The sequence below is a fragment of the Myotis brandtii genome, unplaced genomic scaffold, assembly GCF_000412655.1.
Source record: "Myotis brandtii unplaced genomic scaffold, ASM41265v1 scaffold194, whole genome shotgun sequence".
In the NCBI taxonomy this organism is placed as follows: domain Eukaryota; kingdom Metazoa; phylum Chordata; class Mammalia; order Chiroptera; family Vespertilionidae; genus Myotis; species Myotis brandtii.
Genome location: NW_005357232.1, coordinates 2,324,246 through 2,341,832, shown reverse-complemented (window position 1 = coordinate 2,341,832; position 17,587 = coordinate 2,324,246). Strand labels below are relative to the sequence as shown.

Sequence of the window (17,587 nt, the reverse complement as noted above, 5' to 3'; positions counted from 1 at the left end):
GCCTGCCTTACCCAAGCGCACGACATCATAGACCAAGCTGATGCCTCTACCCCGGCAGGACACTTTTCAAGCATTGCTTCTGCCCTCTGCTGACTCTCACAGTCTCTTCTGGGGCCAGAGGCACACAACTGTGAAGTGGCCCTGCAGAGTTAGCTGAAGTGCTCAGCTAAGGAGCAGGAAAAATTCAAATGACCTGTATCGGACTTTGACTTTTATCTCCTAAATACCCTCCTCTACCCCTCTCAGCTCTCCACCCACCCTGAGCAACTGAATGCCACCAGCAGCGTGCTGTAGCACCTGCCCTGAAGGAAGCTAGCAGTTGCCAGTTGCTGTGATGGGGTCTTTTCCCTCATTTCTCTTGAAAGGTCTTTTCCTCACTGGCCTTTGTTCCTCCCTCCCCCCACCTGACATGCTTTCTCCTAGCTTGCTCTTTCACTTCTCTGAATCCTACAGGGCCAGCTCAAATCCTTTCTCCTTCTTGAAATCCTTTTTGGTCCTCCTCAGGAAGTGGTAATTGCTCCCTCTGATGAACACCTGGGCACATGGTACTGATGCTACGTGACATTTTGGATATACTGCTAATTATTTTTTCTCCTTTGTTTGTTTGTTTATTGTGCTTCTTGAAAAATAATGTCCTGGGTTTTGTAAACTCTGTAGCATTTTATTTCATATGGCAATTTTTTAAAATACTTGGTCATTTGAAAGAGAAGCATCTAGAAAAGAATTTGACAGAGGTAAACACACAATAAAAATTATTATAAGTGAGAAAAATCTATGAGCATGTGATGCTTTTATAATATACAAAATATTTTCAAGTTATTTTCTTAAAAGAATAGTTAGCCCAACTAGTTTTGCTCAGTGGTTGAGCATCAAGCTATGAACCAGGAGGTCACAGTTCAATTCCCGTTAGAGCACATGCCTAGGTGTGGGTTTGATCCTCAGTAGGGGGTGTGCAGGAAGCAGCCAATCAATGTTTCTCATCATTGATGTTTCTAGCCCTCTCTACTTCTTCCTCCCTCTCTGAAATCAATAAAAGTGTATTTAAACAAACAAAAGAACAATTAGAGAAGAGTCTTAGACTTCCCAACTAGACATAAGGAAATGTTTCACACTCAGCAATGAATATAGGTTACAAATATGCAAATCAGAAATGGAGATTCTGTTCTATCATCTACATGCAGTAGTTCAGAAATACCAAACATGGTCCATCTATTTGAACACCAGATCATGTTCTTGATTCTAGACAGAACGGCTTACTGAGTCTTCTAGGCCAGTGGTTATACACACACCAGATGCACATCTGGATCCAGACTAGTTTAAATGACTTAGCTGTCCTGGTCCACTATCTTCTGATAAGCTTCATGCAATTTAAATTGTATACATATAGTTCTTGCCTAGAAACAAACCTTTTAAAATTTTCATGCTAGTAATCTTATAAGTCTGACAAGCAAAACCATTATGAAGATGAGTATCTAAGGCATTTTAAACTTTGACAATGGTAGGTCTAGGGCTGTGGAATATTACTTGCCAGGTTCAGGGAGATTAAAAGGGGTCATGTTGAATATATTATTTTAAAAAGGAAAACTATTTTAAAAGAAAGAGTATTACCCAACAAATTCATCCATTTTATTACATTTCTGTTGCCACCATTCATATTCTGACATTCTTATCTTCACCTAGACTATTGTGTTGCTTTCATGTTCTGCCCTCCATGCTCTCCTTCTAATCCACCCAATGAAGCAATAACTATTTTTTATGGATTTATATGTGCCAGGCACTCTGATGAAGGCTTAATTCCCTCATTTCAGAATGGTTAGTCTCCTAAACAATCACATTCAACAACTCTCCACTTTAAAAAATCCTTTCCAATCTTATCATATACTTGTTTTGTTCATATGCTCAACCTCTTCAATCAGAGTAATTATTCACTCTTTTCTGTGATATATGTATCAGTTTTCAACATAATTCCTTGGGGTCTAGAAATACAAAATAAATCACTCTTAGAGGAGTAGAAGTTGTGGTCCTATCAAAAATGCAACAATCTGAGAAAAACATCTCAAATTAGATAATATAAGAGGTGCTTTTGCAAAATTTTTAAAATGCTTGCTAAAATTATGGAGGAAAGTACAGAAGGGATACGGGCCTTAATTCAGAATTGGGATAAGGAAGTTAAACACAAGGAGTAGGCAGACTAAAGAAACCTGACAACAGAACAACTGGGGTGTCAGGAAATGAAAACACTTGTCATAAATTTCTTCTTTAGAAACAAACCCCAGGGTAAAATACAAAATTACCCTCATACTGAAAACTTCCATATTTTGAAGGTTAGAGTTCCAAGATGCATGATCATACCCAAAGAGAAGGAGAAAAAAGAATCTAGCATTGCAAAATGGGACACTTTTTTGAGCACCAATTGTATGCAGAGCATTGTACTTCTATAAAGATGCAGGTAGCCTGAACTACCCACAATGACCAATTGCTCCACCATGAAGGAGTGAGCCTCAACTGTATCACACTGCAGTGCCAACTCTCACTCTGAGCACAGGCCCCTCCCTATCTGCCAGAATCAATTCCAAATTCACAGTCAGGATCCAAGTTAGGCCACATTAGCTGCTCTGTATTGTTAACCTTTGTCTTAACTTACCATCAAGGAGCACTAATTAAGATAAGAAATGGAGCTACTTCTTTATTTCACATGCATCTTCAGATTTCTGAATTATCCATTAAAGCAATCGATGACATATGTGTATGTTTTTCACAAAAGAGAAAAGCATGCATGCCTCAGGGTGCATCTGTCTGGCTGAGCAACAGATGGGAAAAAACCTTTTTCTACAGTTTCTATTAAAGTACAGAGAAATACAATAATTTAAAGGTTACAAAAATAAGGTAAATGGTCTATAAAAATAAATCAATAAACTCTATAGCAAAAAAAAATAATATTTTTGGGTTAATATGAAAAGGCTGAGTTTCCTAAGATGAAAAATGAGAAAAACCATTTGGCAAAATCTTTAACTTGGATTTTTGTGTGTGTGTATTTAATTTTGTTTTTAGGTTCCAGATTCAGAGATGTTCAACTGATCCAAACAGTTACAAAAGCTTAGGAGACAGTTTTCGAACAATTTTCCGAACAGAAGGGTATGTATGGTTCTTCATATATAGACTCTATGTTATATATTTAGGCAATTAAATATATTACTACGTAACACATTTTCTCATTTTGAATGGGATATTTTCCTAGTCTTATTAGGGGAAAATGTGTAAAGGAGTGCCTTCCTACTTTTTGATGTTGTTCTTGATAATATGATTGAAAATTAAATATGTGTGCAATAGGAATTACCATAAAAAGAATAGGTATACAATAGGAACGACCATAAAAACATCAGCTTGATGTTTGATGACTAGAGGACAATTTCTAATTTGTGCCATGAAGGCTTTTTAGAGTTCTCAATAACTGGGCCTATGTAAACTTAACAGTTCCTTATTTTTATTCTTAAATATATTGCTCAAACATGGTCCTTGTTTGTATTGTGGTTTACAAATATTCGATCAAAACTGATCTACATCAGAAATTGATGTGTCAAATTCATTAGCCTGTTAGTTGAACAAATAATACAATATTTTGATTATATAAGCTAAAATTGTCTTTGATGTATAAATTCAGTTAAAGACTTTATCCAGCATAATCTTCCAAAGGATATTAGATTGCATTTTTTGAAGTTGTTTTCATAAGAGAATTGATTGAAAATAATTATAGAAAAGTGGTAACAGTAGTACTAATAACTAGTATATTTAGCCTCACTATGTACTAGAAATTCTCCTTATAACTCTGAGAGGTAAGTCCTATTAGAATCCATTCCAGGTGGACAAATGAAGAAACCAAGACTCAGAGAAGTTAGTGATTTTCACATATCCGGTAAGCAGTGGAGCTGGGACTCAAATCTAGGGCTACTTGAGCCCAACACCCATGCTGCTAACTGCTATAGTTCACTATCTCTCTTGGCAGCTTGTCCTGTAGATACTGTTCTGCTAATTGTTTATTTCAGTTAAATATATATCATGAACATCTTTCCATGCCAGTATATTCCTTTCAACAACAGCATAGTAATTTATTTATCTACCTGCTGCAGTTTATTAAATTAATCCTTTTTGTGGACCATTAGGTTGTTTTCAGATTTTCACTCTTATGAACAACAGTGCAGTAAATATCCTTGGTTGTTTTGCGTATGCAAAAAATGAGTTTTGCATATGTGTATACCTATGTATATATTTCTATAAAACGAAGATATGGATTTACAGGATCAGATGTTACCAAATTATCTTGCAAAAAGGACGTAATGATTTCATACCTTTAGTGTTTGAATTCTCATTTTTCATACCGTCAAACCCTGGGCATTATAACCATTATTTGGCATATCTGTCCCTCACATGCATCTCTTGCTTATTATCTAACAGGTGAAAAGTAAAACTATAGTATTCCTTTGGTGTAATGGGAATTGAGCATACTTTTGTATCATAAAGTATCATTTCTTTCATGAATTGCTTATCTGTGTCCTTTGCCCATTTCTGTTAGGTGATTTTTTTTATTGATTTGTAGGAGCTCAGCATATTATTGTAGGTGCTAATCTTTTGGCTATTACATATAATGCGAATATTTTTCCTAACTTGTCATTTTTCTTACAACTATAGTGTCTTACACCTTTCAAAAGTTTGTATTTTTTGAAGATTGTGATTATATCTGTCTGTTTTGCTTTGTAAAATTTGCTTTGCCATTTTGATGTCAAATTTACATATAAAAAGAAGGTCATCCCCTAATCCCAAGATTATAAACATTTTCTTCTGATACTTTACATTTAAATCTTTCATCCATATAAGAATATTTTTTCATGTGCAGTGTGGTAGATAGGAATTAAATTTTATTTTCAAGTGGTTTGACTAATAATTGACTATTGTCCAAACACCACTTGTTGAAAAATCCATCCTTTACTCACTGTTAAACTTTCACATATGTCATCTAATTTTCCTATTCTGTTTCTCCACTTCCTGTTCTGTATTATTAATTTATCTATCTCTATGCCGGTATCATACTGTTTTCATTTTTTTATCTAGAGTATTTGGGAATATGTGAAAATATGCCCTCTTCATCATGGTGTGCAGACCCCTTCTAATGTGGCATCCCTTCTTCTCCAGGCTCATTTCTCATTCACACATTCTCTCCAGGAATAGCAAACGTTTCAGCCCCCTGCTCTCTCACACTCTCACACTTTGCATGCTATTCCCTATTCCTGAAGGACCAACCCCCTAATCCACACAAGAAACTGCAGCTCCTCATTCCAGGGTGTCCTCAGTTTCACTCTCTCTGACCATCTTTTCTCTACCACATGCTTTCTCTATGAGTCTTTATTTACATATGCTATATAAAATATAGTATGCATTGCCCTGACTTATTGTGTTCATTTTCTGTTTCCCCTCTCCCACCTCAAGAATGTATTTCCCTAAAGGCCATGTCTCATTTAGCTCTGTATCCCTGAGGCCTGTATTTGGCACTGAGTAGAGATAGTAATTGCACAATGAACAAATGAATGAATCACACCAACATCGTAATGTTTCAAAATGAAACAGAGATGATAATTCTTACTATAGACCACCCCTCTTAAGTTATGATAATAATCTTGATGCCTGATTAAATATTATGAGGTCACCTAGTGACATAGGATTGGCAAGTTCTTGCTGTTACACCGGTGATGTGATACCTAAGTGTCATACATTGATAGTGTACCTGTTTTATAGCAATTCGTATCAAAATTATGCTCATTTTACCCAAGATATATGTAAAGAAGTCATAGTGTATTATGGAATCAATAAACGTGTCTCTTTCCAGTAAAACAGTAGTGTCAGCACTGCCAAGTTCTGTAAGCTGTAACAGATATCTCTGAATTAGATGTGGGAGTTCCTTAGCCAGGCTCTTCATTTCATGTGTGTTTTAGGAAGAATTTGATGTTTTTGCTTTGATATCAAATAATATAACAAACATACAGTATGTGTGGTCCTTGCATAGTGAAATTGGCCTTTTCCTAGTCTGTATGTGTAATTGCTTCTACAGCAAATTGGCATTCTGTCTGTACTGCCGTTAGATATGGGCATGCTGTTAGCCAAAAGCCAGAACACTCCTCTCTTAGAGATGGAAATATTTGTAAGAGAAAAAGCTGCCTGTTATGTTTGATACAGAGTAAGAGCATTTCATTGCCTAAGGTTAAAAAGAAAAGAAAAGAAAGCCTTTAAACACATACCGTGTTGAATTTTTTTGCTAGCAAAAGCAGTTCCTTTTGATTTTCTTACTTAGCTTTTAGAGTGCACTGAGCTTTCAAAGATGTTCTTGTCACTCAGGTACATGGAGACCAGTTTGGTCTGTGGTCCTCAAGGAGGAAGCACTAGTCCATTTGACTATTAGCACATTTAGGAGAATTCCTGTCTCCTGGGTTTTCCTATCTCCCTCCAATTCAAGGTTTTGAAAACTAGTCCTTTTATGTCGTTAGAAAACATCAAACTCTGTTAATACACTTAGAATCTGCACATATATCCCATCTCCCTTCTGTAAGAAAGTGAAGTAGTGGTTCTTAGGGATGCAATTCTGCACCTCTCTGCCCAGAATTCACATTTCCTAGAGACAATAGCTCAGTCACCAGGTCCAAAACCCTTTATTGTTTCTGATATTCTTTTTTTTTCACAAAATCATAGATATATAGTACTTCTATTAAAGACATAGTTTTTTCAACCCAGCTTTACAGAGGTGAAAATAATTTAAGTAAAAAAATAAATACCTTCCAAATTCTGAGTAAGGACTTTCATAATATGAAATCATCATGTTTAGTTAGATTTTACCAAAGAGGCCATCACTGTTTTATCTAAAAAAGAAGAGAGAACTCAGAGGAAAGGAATTTGTCACTGTTGAGAGTACCTCCTTTGTCACCATGATCCTTCATCTTTCTCTGGTTTAACAAAAATAAATAACTAGTCCATCTACTGTAATTGTGAGCCCAGAGAGACACAAAGATTTAGCTTAGATGATTAGGTGCCTTTAAAACCAATAAGGTTTGTTTCGTACTTTCCTAGCCAAAAGTGGCTGGTGTCTCTGTTACCGTGAGTTCATGCATCATGCCTCACTTCCAGTTGTTCCAGAGTCTCTCATGGATGTTTTTCTAGTTTCTTTCATACTTGTCCTTCCTCTAAAGCAAGTGATTGAGATGCTAAAAACAAACAAACAAACAAAAACTACCTGGTACTGCCTACCTCCTTACTCTCCCTCCCCTGAAATTGCCCAGTGGCCATTCCTCCTGAAATAAAGAGGGGGGGAAAACGTGTTAAACAGAACTTAAGATATTCTGGTGACATAAGTAAAGACAAAAAAGAGTGCTTATTTTCTTCAATGTGAAGGCACTATGCTAGGGACTTTGTTATTCATGATTCTCAACAATGCACCGTTCTCAACTCAACACAGCATCATTATGTCTGTCTTTTGTATGAAGTAACTGAAGATCTGAGAAATAAATAACTTGCCCGAAGTCACCCGGTGTTAGTGGCATACCATGGTTTTTTCCTTACACTCTATCTGTCACTTTTCACTAAACACCAAGTTTTGTTGGTATTTATTGAATGTAAAGAAGATAGTGTGGAAGTAGTGGCTATAAAACCCCAACTTTTAAATACCTTTGGTATATACCCTCCCTCAAATCACATAGCAATTTAGAATAGCTTTAATCTCCTTCTTCAAGTGAAGTCTGCAAGCTCTGAGAGACCAGTATATGTTCAGTCAACCAAATCTTGTTGATTCTGAGGCAGCACCACAAATCTCTAACAACTCAACACTTAATCTGATCATTGCCCATCCCTTGCAGACAGCTCCCTCTCTCTGAAAAATGCATGGTTTTCCATCAGTCTATTCTCATCCTGCATGCTCTTTAGTTTTCTTATGAGAAAAATTCTCAGGCATTGGTTTGCCCAAGGCAAATAACTAGGAAACAACTAGTTCAGATTAAACTTAGTTTCAAATGAGAAACATGTTGATTGCTGGTGCCTTCAGAAATACAGTATTCTTCAGAAAGTAGAAAATATGTGGTTGCATTTGGGGGACATTTGAACTGTGTTTTGTTTCATGATTTGTTTTCTGTAACCACTGATGCTGCCCCAAGTATCATCTTACAATCAGACCACTTGGTGATTATAATATTTTCTAGTTAAATGACATTTAAGGCCTTGTTTTATGAGCTCCAGCATAATTGGCTAATTTGGTAAACTCCAGATGTGTGAGATAATGTGCCACTCATTCAAGTGCCTTTCAGACAGCATAAATGGCACAGCCCCAGGAGGTATAATCACTCCCTCTTGTTTTCATTAAGAAAGGGAATGAGTGGCTTTTGACACAGACAAAGGAAGTGGGGTGTCTACAATTCAAAATCAACAACAACTGGGTAAGATTTGGACATTCTTTTTACAGGTGAAATCACCCCAAAATCATTGGCTTAATTTGGTGTCTTGGTGGCTCTACTTTTTAAAAATTGACATATGTAATCTAACGTGGCCAGGTGACTTTGAAAACCACTCTGAAAATAGAAAAGACCTCTGAAAACAGAGAAACCTACCCCTATAGCAACTCCCCTGAGTAAAGTAGTCTCTGGAAACTGTCCCTCAATGTCACATGGAAGTGAAGAGAACCATGGTTGTGAAGAGACAGGGGAGGAGCTAAACCTAACCCATAGCCAGGAATATTGGTTATTTGAGTAATCAGTGGCTTCACCACCTAAACCAAGTTCCAACTTCACAAGGCCCAGTAGGTGCTGTTGCTTTTTCTTTCTTCCCCTTCATCACCCAACAGAAACCAACTCATCTACCCAGCATTGCCAAACAGGAGCAAGCGAGTGGTTCTTGGCATTACTGTTCCCCAGATCCTGGGGCCGGTCCCTCTTATCTGCCTACAGATCCAGTGGCGTTCTCATACATCTGAGTCATGGGTCACTGTGGATTCACTGCCCCTTAACCAATGCAGTTTTCACTCCGATGAATAATTACAGAATGTACCCCAGGCACCTCAACGGATAATTTGCAGTGCAGATCAAGTGTGTGTGGATCACTGGGCATTGACTGGGTTTGCCCAAGTGAATCCATTGTTTGGCAGGCTCCAGATGTGCACTATGGCTTCTGTGATAAGTTTCCTGGTGCGTTGAGTGCCTTATCTCCCTTCCTTTTTGTTTTACTAAAGAGGCCCTTCTTGGGACCCACTGGACCTCCCTTGAGTGTTCCCTTGTTTTGTTTCCAGCTTTATTGAGATATATTTGACATGTAACATTGTGTGAGTTTAAGGTGTATAATGTGCTGGTTTGATACACACATATATATTGAGAAATGATTACCACAATAGGGTTGGTTAACACCTCCATCACCTCACATAATTGCTGTATTTTTGTGTGTGGCAAGAACATTTAAGATCTACTCTCTTGGCAACTTTCAAGTATACAATAAAGTACTGGTAACTATAGGCACCATGCTATTCTTTACATCTCTGCTCCTTTGTTATGTGAGTAGGAGGAGGAGACCAGGAAGTTTCAGCTGCTCTTGCTGCCACATTACAGAGTTCAGCCCTGCTTGCCTGAGCTTCTGAATGATGGCGCAAGTGTCCTCTTCATCTAGGGGAAAAAATGAAACCAGAAAAAAAATAACACAGAATGTGAGAGTTTGGAGAATAAACTGTAGCAAATCTGTCTGGCAGGTCTTATAAGTGAGGGACCCTGGTCCAGAATATGTATGGCATCCAGTAGACTGAAGCCATTTCTTCTTCCAAGTCTTCTCTTGCTTTGGAAAGAGAGAAAATAGGTGATCTAAAATCAAGCATGGGCCTACTATTATTTTTCTTGAATAATCTGTGTTCCTTTTAAAAATGATTTATAAATATTTTAGTATATTATCCTCATAAATTTGCAGTCATTAATTATATATATATATATTTGCTTTTCACAGAAAGCTTATGCTGTGTTACTAAGAATTTTAAATTCTGGTTATTTAGCAATTCAAGGTTGAAAATGAAAGGATAAAGGATCAGGAGGAAGAATATTGAAGAAACATAGACAGTAGCTTATTTCAATATTTTTTTTAAAGCTAGGCAATTAAACTATTGGTACATTATTTGACATTTCTATTTTACCAGATTATTTTACACCAGCACTAAGGTAAACGGTTGTTCATTAAGCTGTATTAGGCTGTAAAGCAGTCTTTACAGTCAGGAGTGGATAATGACTTTCCAGAGTGCTCAGAAAGCCGCATCCTCAGCACTTCAATGTCCCAGGTTTCTGTTTCCTTTTCTAAATCAGGGGTCTTCAGTTCTGCCCACAGAGTGACCTTTAAAATGGTTTCAGCTCCTAGATTTCCCTCCTGTCATCACCACAGATTGCTAGCTGACAGTCACACTCCGACTCCCCCAGCCTCTTACGAACAGTGTTTTCTGAATTACTGACTGGCCTTTGGCAAGGATTTAACTGTTGCCAAGGAGTAAGTGAAAACGTTTGCAGGGATGTCAGCCCGTCAGCAAGGCCTGATTAAGAGACCAAACACGGCCTCTCTCGGCTCTCAGTGCTGACAAGGAGGAAAGGAGGACCAGTTGTTTGGGTGGAAGCAGTTGTCTTTCGGGAAGGTTTGTGTCTCAGTTCAGAGCCTGAGCAGATAGTCCCCATGTTTTATAGAGTGTTAATGGGAGGTGAGGAGATTCCATCGTCAATGGGAGATATCCCACTGGAAATATTTTGAGTTATTCTGGATTTCTGATGGGCTGGAATCATAGTCACCTCGGGAAAAAGAATGTCTTTACCAAAAACAAAATTCTTTTTCTAGTGGTGGTTACACTGAGCATTTCCAGATGCGAATGAGAAAGAAAATCTAAAAATTCTTCTACCTTTTTCTAATTCTCTTATTGTAGAAAGTAACTTAGGCATTATTTGAAATACCATAGACAAGGTTAAAGGAGTTAATATTTCATCTTCGACATTGATTTCATCTAGTGTCTCTGATTTTGTGGAATTACACCATTCAATATACTATCTTTTTGGTAGGATCTTCTATTCCTGGTCATATGCAAATTTGATCTCATTTTACTTTCCTCAGAAATAAAAGGTAACATAAGAAGTTATATATACACACATACATGTATTTAATTATAATTGAATTGCTTATGGATTAGATTGCTACATTTTCTCTGTAAGTCCCATGAGTCAGGTGCCATTGGAGAATCCATGAGAATTAATTGTGATAAGCTTTTATTCAGTTCCTGCTTAGGAATCTGTTTAATCACTCAATTACATTGCTTTCATCACTGGTCCATTATTTTTTTGTCTCATAGTTTTAGCTTTACCTTCTCTCTGGGTCTTTCAGGGAGCTTGAAACTGGAGGAAAGGAGAAAATTCAGACATTATTGATATAATAGTGATTATATTCAGAACTTGTTACCATGTTAGCCCTTTACTGTTTATGGAATGTGTCCACATGTGTTATCTCACTTCAGATTGGCAGGTAGGAATGTGGGAAGGAAGTATGGATTCTAGTTTTCTAGTCAAGAAACTGATAAAATGTTAAGGGACTTTCCCATCATCTCATAGCTGTTATTTGTTGGTATGGGGACTCATCTGAAATCTTCTGCATCCTATACCATGCTCCCTACTCTATCTATAACTTAAAACAGTGATATTAGTAATAATAGAAGCAACACCTGAGATTTACACTGTTTCCATTATTGTGGATTCAAAACAATCACATATCTATCTCACTTGGCTGAGTAGCATTTGGAGGAGGTAAGGAAGAGATGGTATGGTTGGTTACATTCGACAAACCAGAAAACTTTAGCAGAAAGGAGTTTAGTGAGATCCCCAGAATAATAGATGGGATTCTAAGATAAGCTCTCACATAATGCAAAGCTATCATCTTTTTCTTAAAGAATAGTTTATTGATTTTTAGAGAGAGAGAGAAAGGGTGAGGGAGAGAGGGAGACACACCGATGTGAGAGCACAACATCAATCAGCTACCTCCTGCAGGCTACCACCTGGGACAGAGCCCAAAACCCGGGCATGTGCTCTTGACCAGAAATTGGACTGGCAACCTCCTGGTACATGGGACAACACCCAACCAACTGAGCCACACCAGCCAATGCCAAAGATATCATTTTTAATGGTATCTTGAGCGAATGAAGTTGGACTAAAATGTGTTTTGAAGTGTGGCACCATCATCCCATGAGACCAAGGTAGAGGCCCATGATCCTTAGGAGAGCTGACTCTAAAAGGAAGTTACAGGATTCAGTTTAAGGTTAAGGCTCAATGAATAAGCTAAACTCAGTTATTTGACCTGTCAGTATCTTTGCCTAACTCAACTTGAGCATTGGGTAATAACCAAGAAAACCTCATGAAATATAAAATAAGGCATTTAACCAAAATTCCTTGGATGAATTGTCAGAAATGGTGAAAACTATCTTTTAATTGCAATATAGGTTGAAATATGTGGGCACTAATACTTAAAGCAGATGCTTGCTATATGCAGTGGCCTTGTTCTCCTGCTAATATACACTATGTTCATAATTCTCCTCTCTGACTATAGAGAACTCATAGGAAAACAAAGCCCCAGTACAAGAAATTCTAATGCAGACATAGTCTCAGTGGTAACAAAAAATGAGATACAGTGTGAGATGAGCTTTGAAAACTCTTAACGAGATTTTGTAAGTTTGTGTTAGATTAATGAGTTCTTTGATTTCTTTACATGAAGCCTTCTTAAATTAGAAGAATCAAGAACCAAATGAAAGAAAAAGTGTGCTCTGGGCCTGGCCAGGGTGGCTCAGCTGGTTGAGCATCAACCCATGCACCAAAAGGTTATTGGTTTGACTCCTGATCAGGGCATGTACCCAGGGTGCAGTTCAAGCCCTGGTAAAGGTGGCAAGGGCAGTAGGGGTGCATACAGAAGGCAACCAATTGATATTTCTCTCTCACATCGATGTTTCTCTCTCTCTCCCTCTCCCTTTGTCTATCTCTAAAATCAATAAAAAAAACATATTAAAACAAACCAACCAACAAAAATAATGTGCTCTAGTGTCATTACCATTTTGTATCCTTTCAATTTTCAGTGAACAGGTCAATGTGCATTTTATAATGTAAATAACAAAATTCCCAGAAGTTGACCCTATTTATAAAGGAACCAAAATTAAAAGAGTATTTCAATGTAATCCATTAAGCAATAGGACATATAGTAACAATGTATGCCTGAAACTATGGATAGTATTGAGCCTTATCAGTACTGTTTTCTCCTATACATACATAATTATGATAAAGTTTAATCTGTAAATTAGGTAATTTCACAAATGGAAGATTCGTTCTTACCATAGGCCTTAGCAATGTCAACATAGGATTTTTTTCTTTCCTTATTAAGTCAAGGACTTTCACCTTTTCACTTAAAGGAAGCACTTTACGGCTTCTCTTTGACATATCTGAATTGCCAGCATCACTACTCTTGTGCTTTGGGGCTGTTCTTAAGTAAAATGAGGGCTATTTGACCATAATCACTGCCATACCATGACAATCGACCTGATAACCAACGGGCTACTAAGTGACCAGTGGGCAGGTAGCATATGCAGGGTGGGTGCACTGGCAAAAGGGATGATGCATGTCCCAGGTGGGAGGGAGTGGGATGTTGTCAGATTTCGTCACACTACTCAGAATGGTGCACAATTTAAAACTCAGGAATTTTTATTTCTGGAATTGTCCATTTAATATTACAGACATGGTTGATCATGGGTAACTGGAGATGTGGAAAGCACTACTGTATCAGTAACTAAAGATCTGGTTTCATGTGTAAAATAAAACATGTGTTAGACTTCAACAATGTTTCTTAATCACTTGTTCACTCCTTAATCCCCATGATCTGGCTTTTGTCTACTCCCATATTTGGAAACTGTTCTCTCAGAAGCCACCACAGGCCTCTTATTCTTTTGCATAAAATCTGAGACACTGAAGATTGTAAGATAAGCTATTATTTTATGTCATTAGAAAATATGATGACAAACTCCTTGGAATTATTCAACAGTGGATATAGGTTTGAGTGAGAAGGAGAAATTTCAAATGAATTTCTAGTTTGGGGCATATATGTCTGGTGATGGACAAATTATGCCACTTGCACATTCAGAGACCTTTGATGATTTCCCATTGATCCCTATGCTAGGCTGCCACCGCTATCACCCCAGTGATCCCCACCTCCTTGTGTTTATGCTCTGTATAATCCCCTACTTTTGAGCATGAACTAGGCTTATTGATTCCCTTCCAATGAAGAGAATATGACAGAAGTGATGAGATGTCACCTTTTAAGATAACTATATCAAAGACTGGTTTTCGTCTTGGTGTCCCTGTCTTACTCTTCTTGCTCTTTTGGTCTTTGGCTTTTCCATCCCTTTGAAGGAAGCTCTCCTATGGAGAAACCCATGTGGCAAAGAACTGAAGGTAGCTCTGACCAATAGCCAATGAGGACTGAGGCCCTCAGTCCAACAATAACCGGAAGGAACTGGATCCTGCCAACAACTGCATGAGTGAGCTTGGAGGTAAACCCTCCACCACCAAGCCTTCAGATAAGACCTCAGGTCCAGTCTGTAGTTGACTGTAATCTCATGGGAAAATCTTAATTCAGGGGCACATGCTAAACCATGCCAAATTTCCTGATGCACATAAATTGTGTGCTAATACAATTTTGCCACTAAGTGTTCAGAAAATTTGTTACACAGAAGTAGTTAGGTAATATAATACACAAGAGCAAATCTGAAACACTTAACATATTTATTGGGGGCCCATGATATCTGATTTGAATCTTTCAAGCTTTATCTGAACTAGAGTCATCCCATATATCTTATTTTCAAGCCCTTCTTGATCAATTATAACTCCTTAAACAATTTTTCTGTGCATGTTCATCAGCCAAGAATGGTATTTCCCCTTTTGTTCAGCTATGGAAATTCTGGTCATATGCTATCTTCTCTTTGATACCTTCTCTCATAATCCAAAATGGAAATAATTTTCTCCATCTGCTCTTTTATGGCAATTTGATCCCCCATGATAACATTTCTCTTTGCACTCAGATATACCTGGATTAGAATCCCACATATAACTTTTGGAACCTTGGGCAAATTATTTGGTCTCATTTACTTCAATTTCTTCATTTGTAATATGGAGATAACACCTACTTGATTATGTTGCATGGTATGTAAATGAGTACATAAATAGTGTAGTTATTCATAACTACAAGTGGAACTTTGATGAAATCATCTTTGGGGCTCCTAGAGTGTATCACACAGCTCTTTGTATATAATCATCACCTGATTAAGGTTTGCTGAATTTAATTGAATGATTGGTGGTTTCATATATTCAGCTATTCTAGCCACATTAATACAGACAATAAATACGGTCAAATCAAAATTCATATGAAGAAAAATTTATTACCTCTGTGATATCTTTAAGACCAAGATTCTAGAGATAATAATTTGTCTCTATCTTCAAGAAATAGCATTTTTATAACAGTTTCAAGAAGACACTCAAATATTATTAATGGCCATGCAGGTTTCTGCAGGTAGAGGCTTGGATTTTGGCATATAGTTTTTTAGATTGAGAGGACTTACCGTCGACAAGTGTTGCTGGATGGTTTTTAGGGGCTTTAGTTGGGGAAACTGGAAGGGACGATGAAGACTGAAGTGAAAGGCAAACAATCTGCCTCCATTGCTTAGAACATGTTTTGTCTTCACTGCTGTACTTAAGACACTGCCTTGCCTGCCTAGAGTTTAATAAGCACAGTGACCCAAAACAGTATAAATAAAGACCTATATTCTGGTCAATAAAAATATGAAATAGAGTAAAAACAAATGTATCTTAAAATAGGATAAAGACAAATCAAGAGTTAGACTTTTAAAAAAATATTTGTTGTTGAAAGTATCACAAATATCCCCTTATTTCCCCCATTGACCCCTTCTAGCCCACCCCGACCCCTGCTCCAGGCCTTCACCACAATATTGTCTGTGGCCATGGGTTGTACATATATTCTATACAAGTTCTTTGGTTGAAAGCCAATGTTAACACACTTTTGATCCCAGCAACCACAAAGTACCTTGTTTCAAAACAACCATCCTGCTGAAAACAACTATAAATATTATACAAACTACACAAAACTACTTTTTGAAGATATTAGAGAGGTAACAAAGTAGATAGAACTCATGAGGGGCTACAAAACCGGAGGGCAAGAAGCCCACCTCAGTGAGTTCTACATTCACCCAGGCTTTTTCCCTAAAGGCTCTGGTAAATCTTGTGAGAAAGGTTAGGGAGGGAGTTGAGACCAAGTTGAGGAAAGGAATTAGAGTTGGCATTCAAGGTTACCAAATGGCTGGGACCTGAGGATCAAAGATTCCAGAGAAGAGGGAAACTGCAGAGAAGTGAACCCAATGATCTATATGTGACTTCCTCTCGAGGCACTTGCCATTTTTTAAGCTGCATTTCAGCAGCCCCATGATGCCGAGGAGACAAAGGCTGGCGTTCAAGCCCAGCCAGACAGAAGAATTCTGGTAAACACTCCAGGTTTTCAGTGGAGACCTCTGATGTTCACTCCCAAGAGTAAGAGCTCTGCCCTAGAAATCTTGGAAAAACATAAACACATTGTTTAGGCCTAGCAAAGCCTAAATCCAATCCCCAACAAGACAAAGGTGACCTGCTATACTCCATGTGCTTGCTGGGAGAAAGTTTATTCCTCTTTGGAGGAAGATGTCAACCAGAGGCTCTGATTTTTTCCTTTATGCACAGTGTCCTCATTCAATAAAAAAATTGCAGGGCTTTATGGGGAAAAACACCAAATAACCAAATATAAAGAGAAACAAATATAATAAGTAACTCAAAATTTTAGATTGTCATACAGGAACTTTTTAATTTAATTTTCATCATGGTAAATAGACATAATATAAAATTTACCATCTTAGCCATGCTTAAGTGTACAGCTCAGTGGCATTAAGTACATTCATTTTGTTGTGAAACCATCCCCACCATTCATCTTCAGAATGTTTTCATCTTCCCAAATTGAACTCTGTATCCATTAAACAGTAACTCCCTGTTTCTCCCCTGAGCCCCTGGCAGCCGCTATACTACTTTCTGTCTCTATCTCTATGCATTTCACTACTCCAGGTACCTCATATAAGGGGCTTTCATCTTCCCAAATTGAACTCTGTATCCATTAAACAATAACTCCCTGTTTCTCCCCTGAACCCTGGCAGCCTCTATACTACTTTCTGTCTCTATCTTTATGCATTTCACTACTCCAGGTACCTCATATAAGGGGAATCATACAGTGTTTGTCTTTATATGTGACTGGCTTATTTCACTTGCAGAATATCTTTAAGATTCATTCATGTTGTACCATGTGTCAGAATTCCCTTCCTTTGAAAGGCTAATATCCCATTGTGTGTATATACCACATTTTGTTTATCCATTTATATGTCATGTGGGTGTTTTTCACCTTTTGGTATGGACATACATGTACAAAAGTTTCTTTGAAT

The 17,587-nt window shown here is 37.6% G+C and overlaps 1 protein-coding gene across 2 annotated transcripts in view; it reads left to right on the top strand.

The window, feature by feature from the left end:
- SLC25A21 (solute carrier family 25 (mitochondrial oxoadipate carrier), member 21) overlaps nt 1–17,587 on the top strand; it is a 541,855-nt gene that overhangs the window by 400,934 nt on the left and 123,334 nt on the right. For both annotated transcript variants that reach the window (XM_014538612.1, XM_005864975.2), the window contains exon 7: nt 3,052–3,135. In XM_014538612.1, coding sequence (XP_014394098.1) covers nt 3,052–3,135 — 84 coding nt within the window. The remainder of the gene's footprint in view (nt 1–3,051; nt 3,136–17,587) is intronic.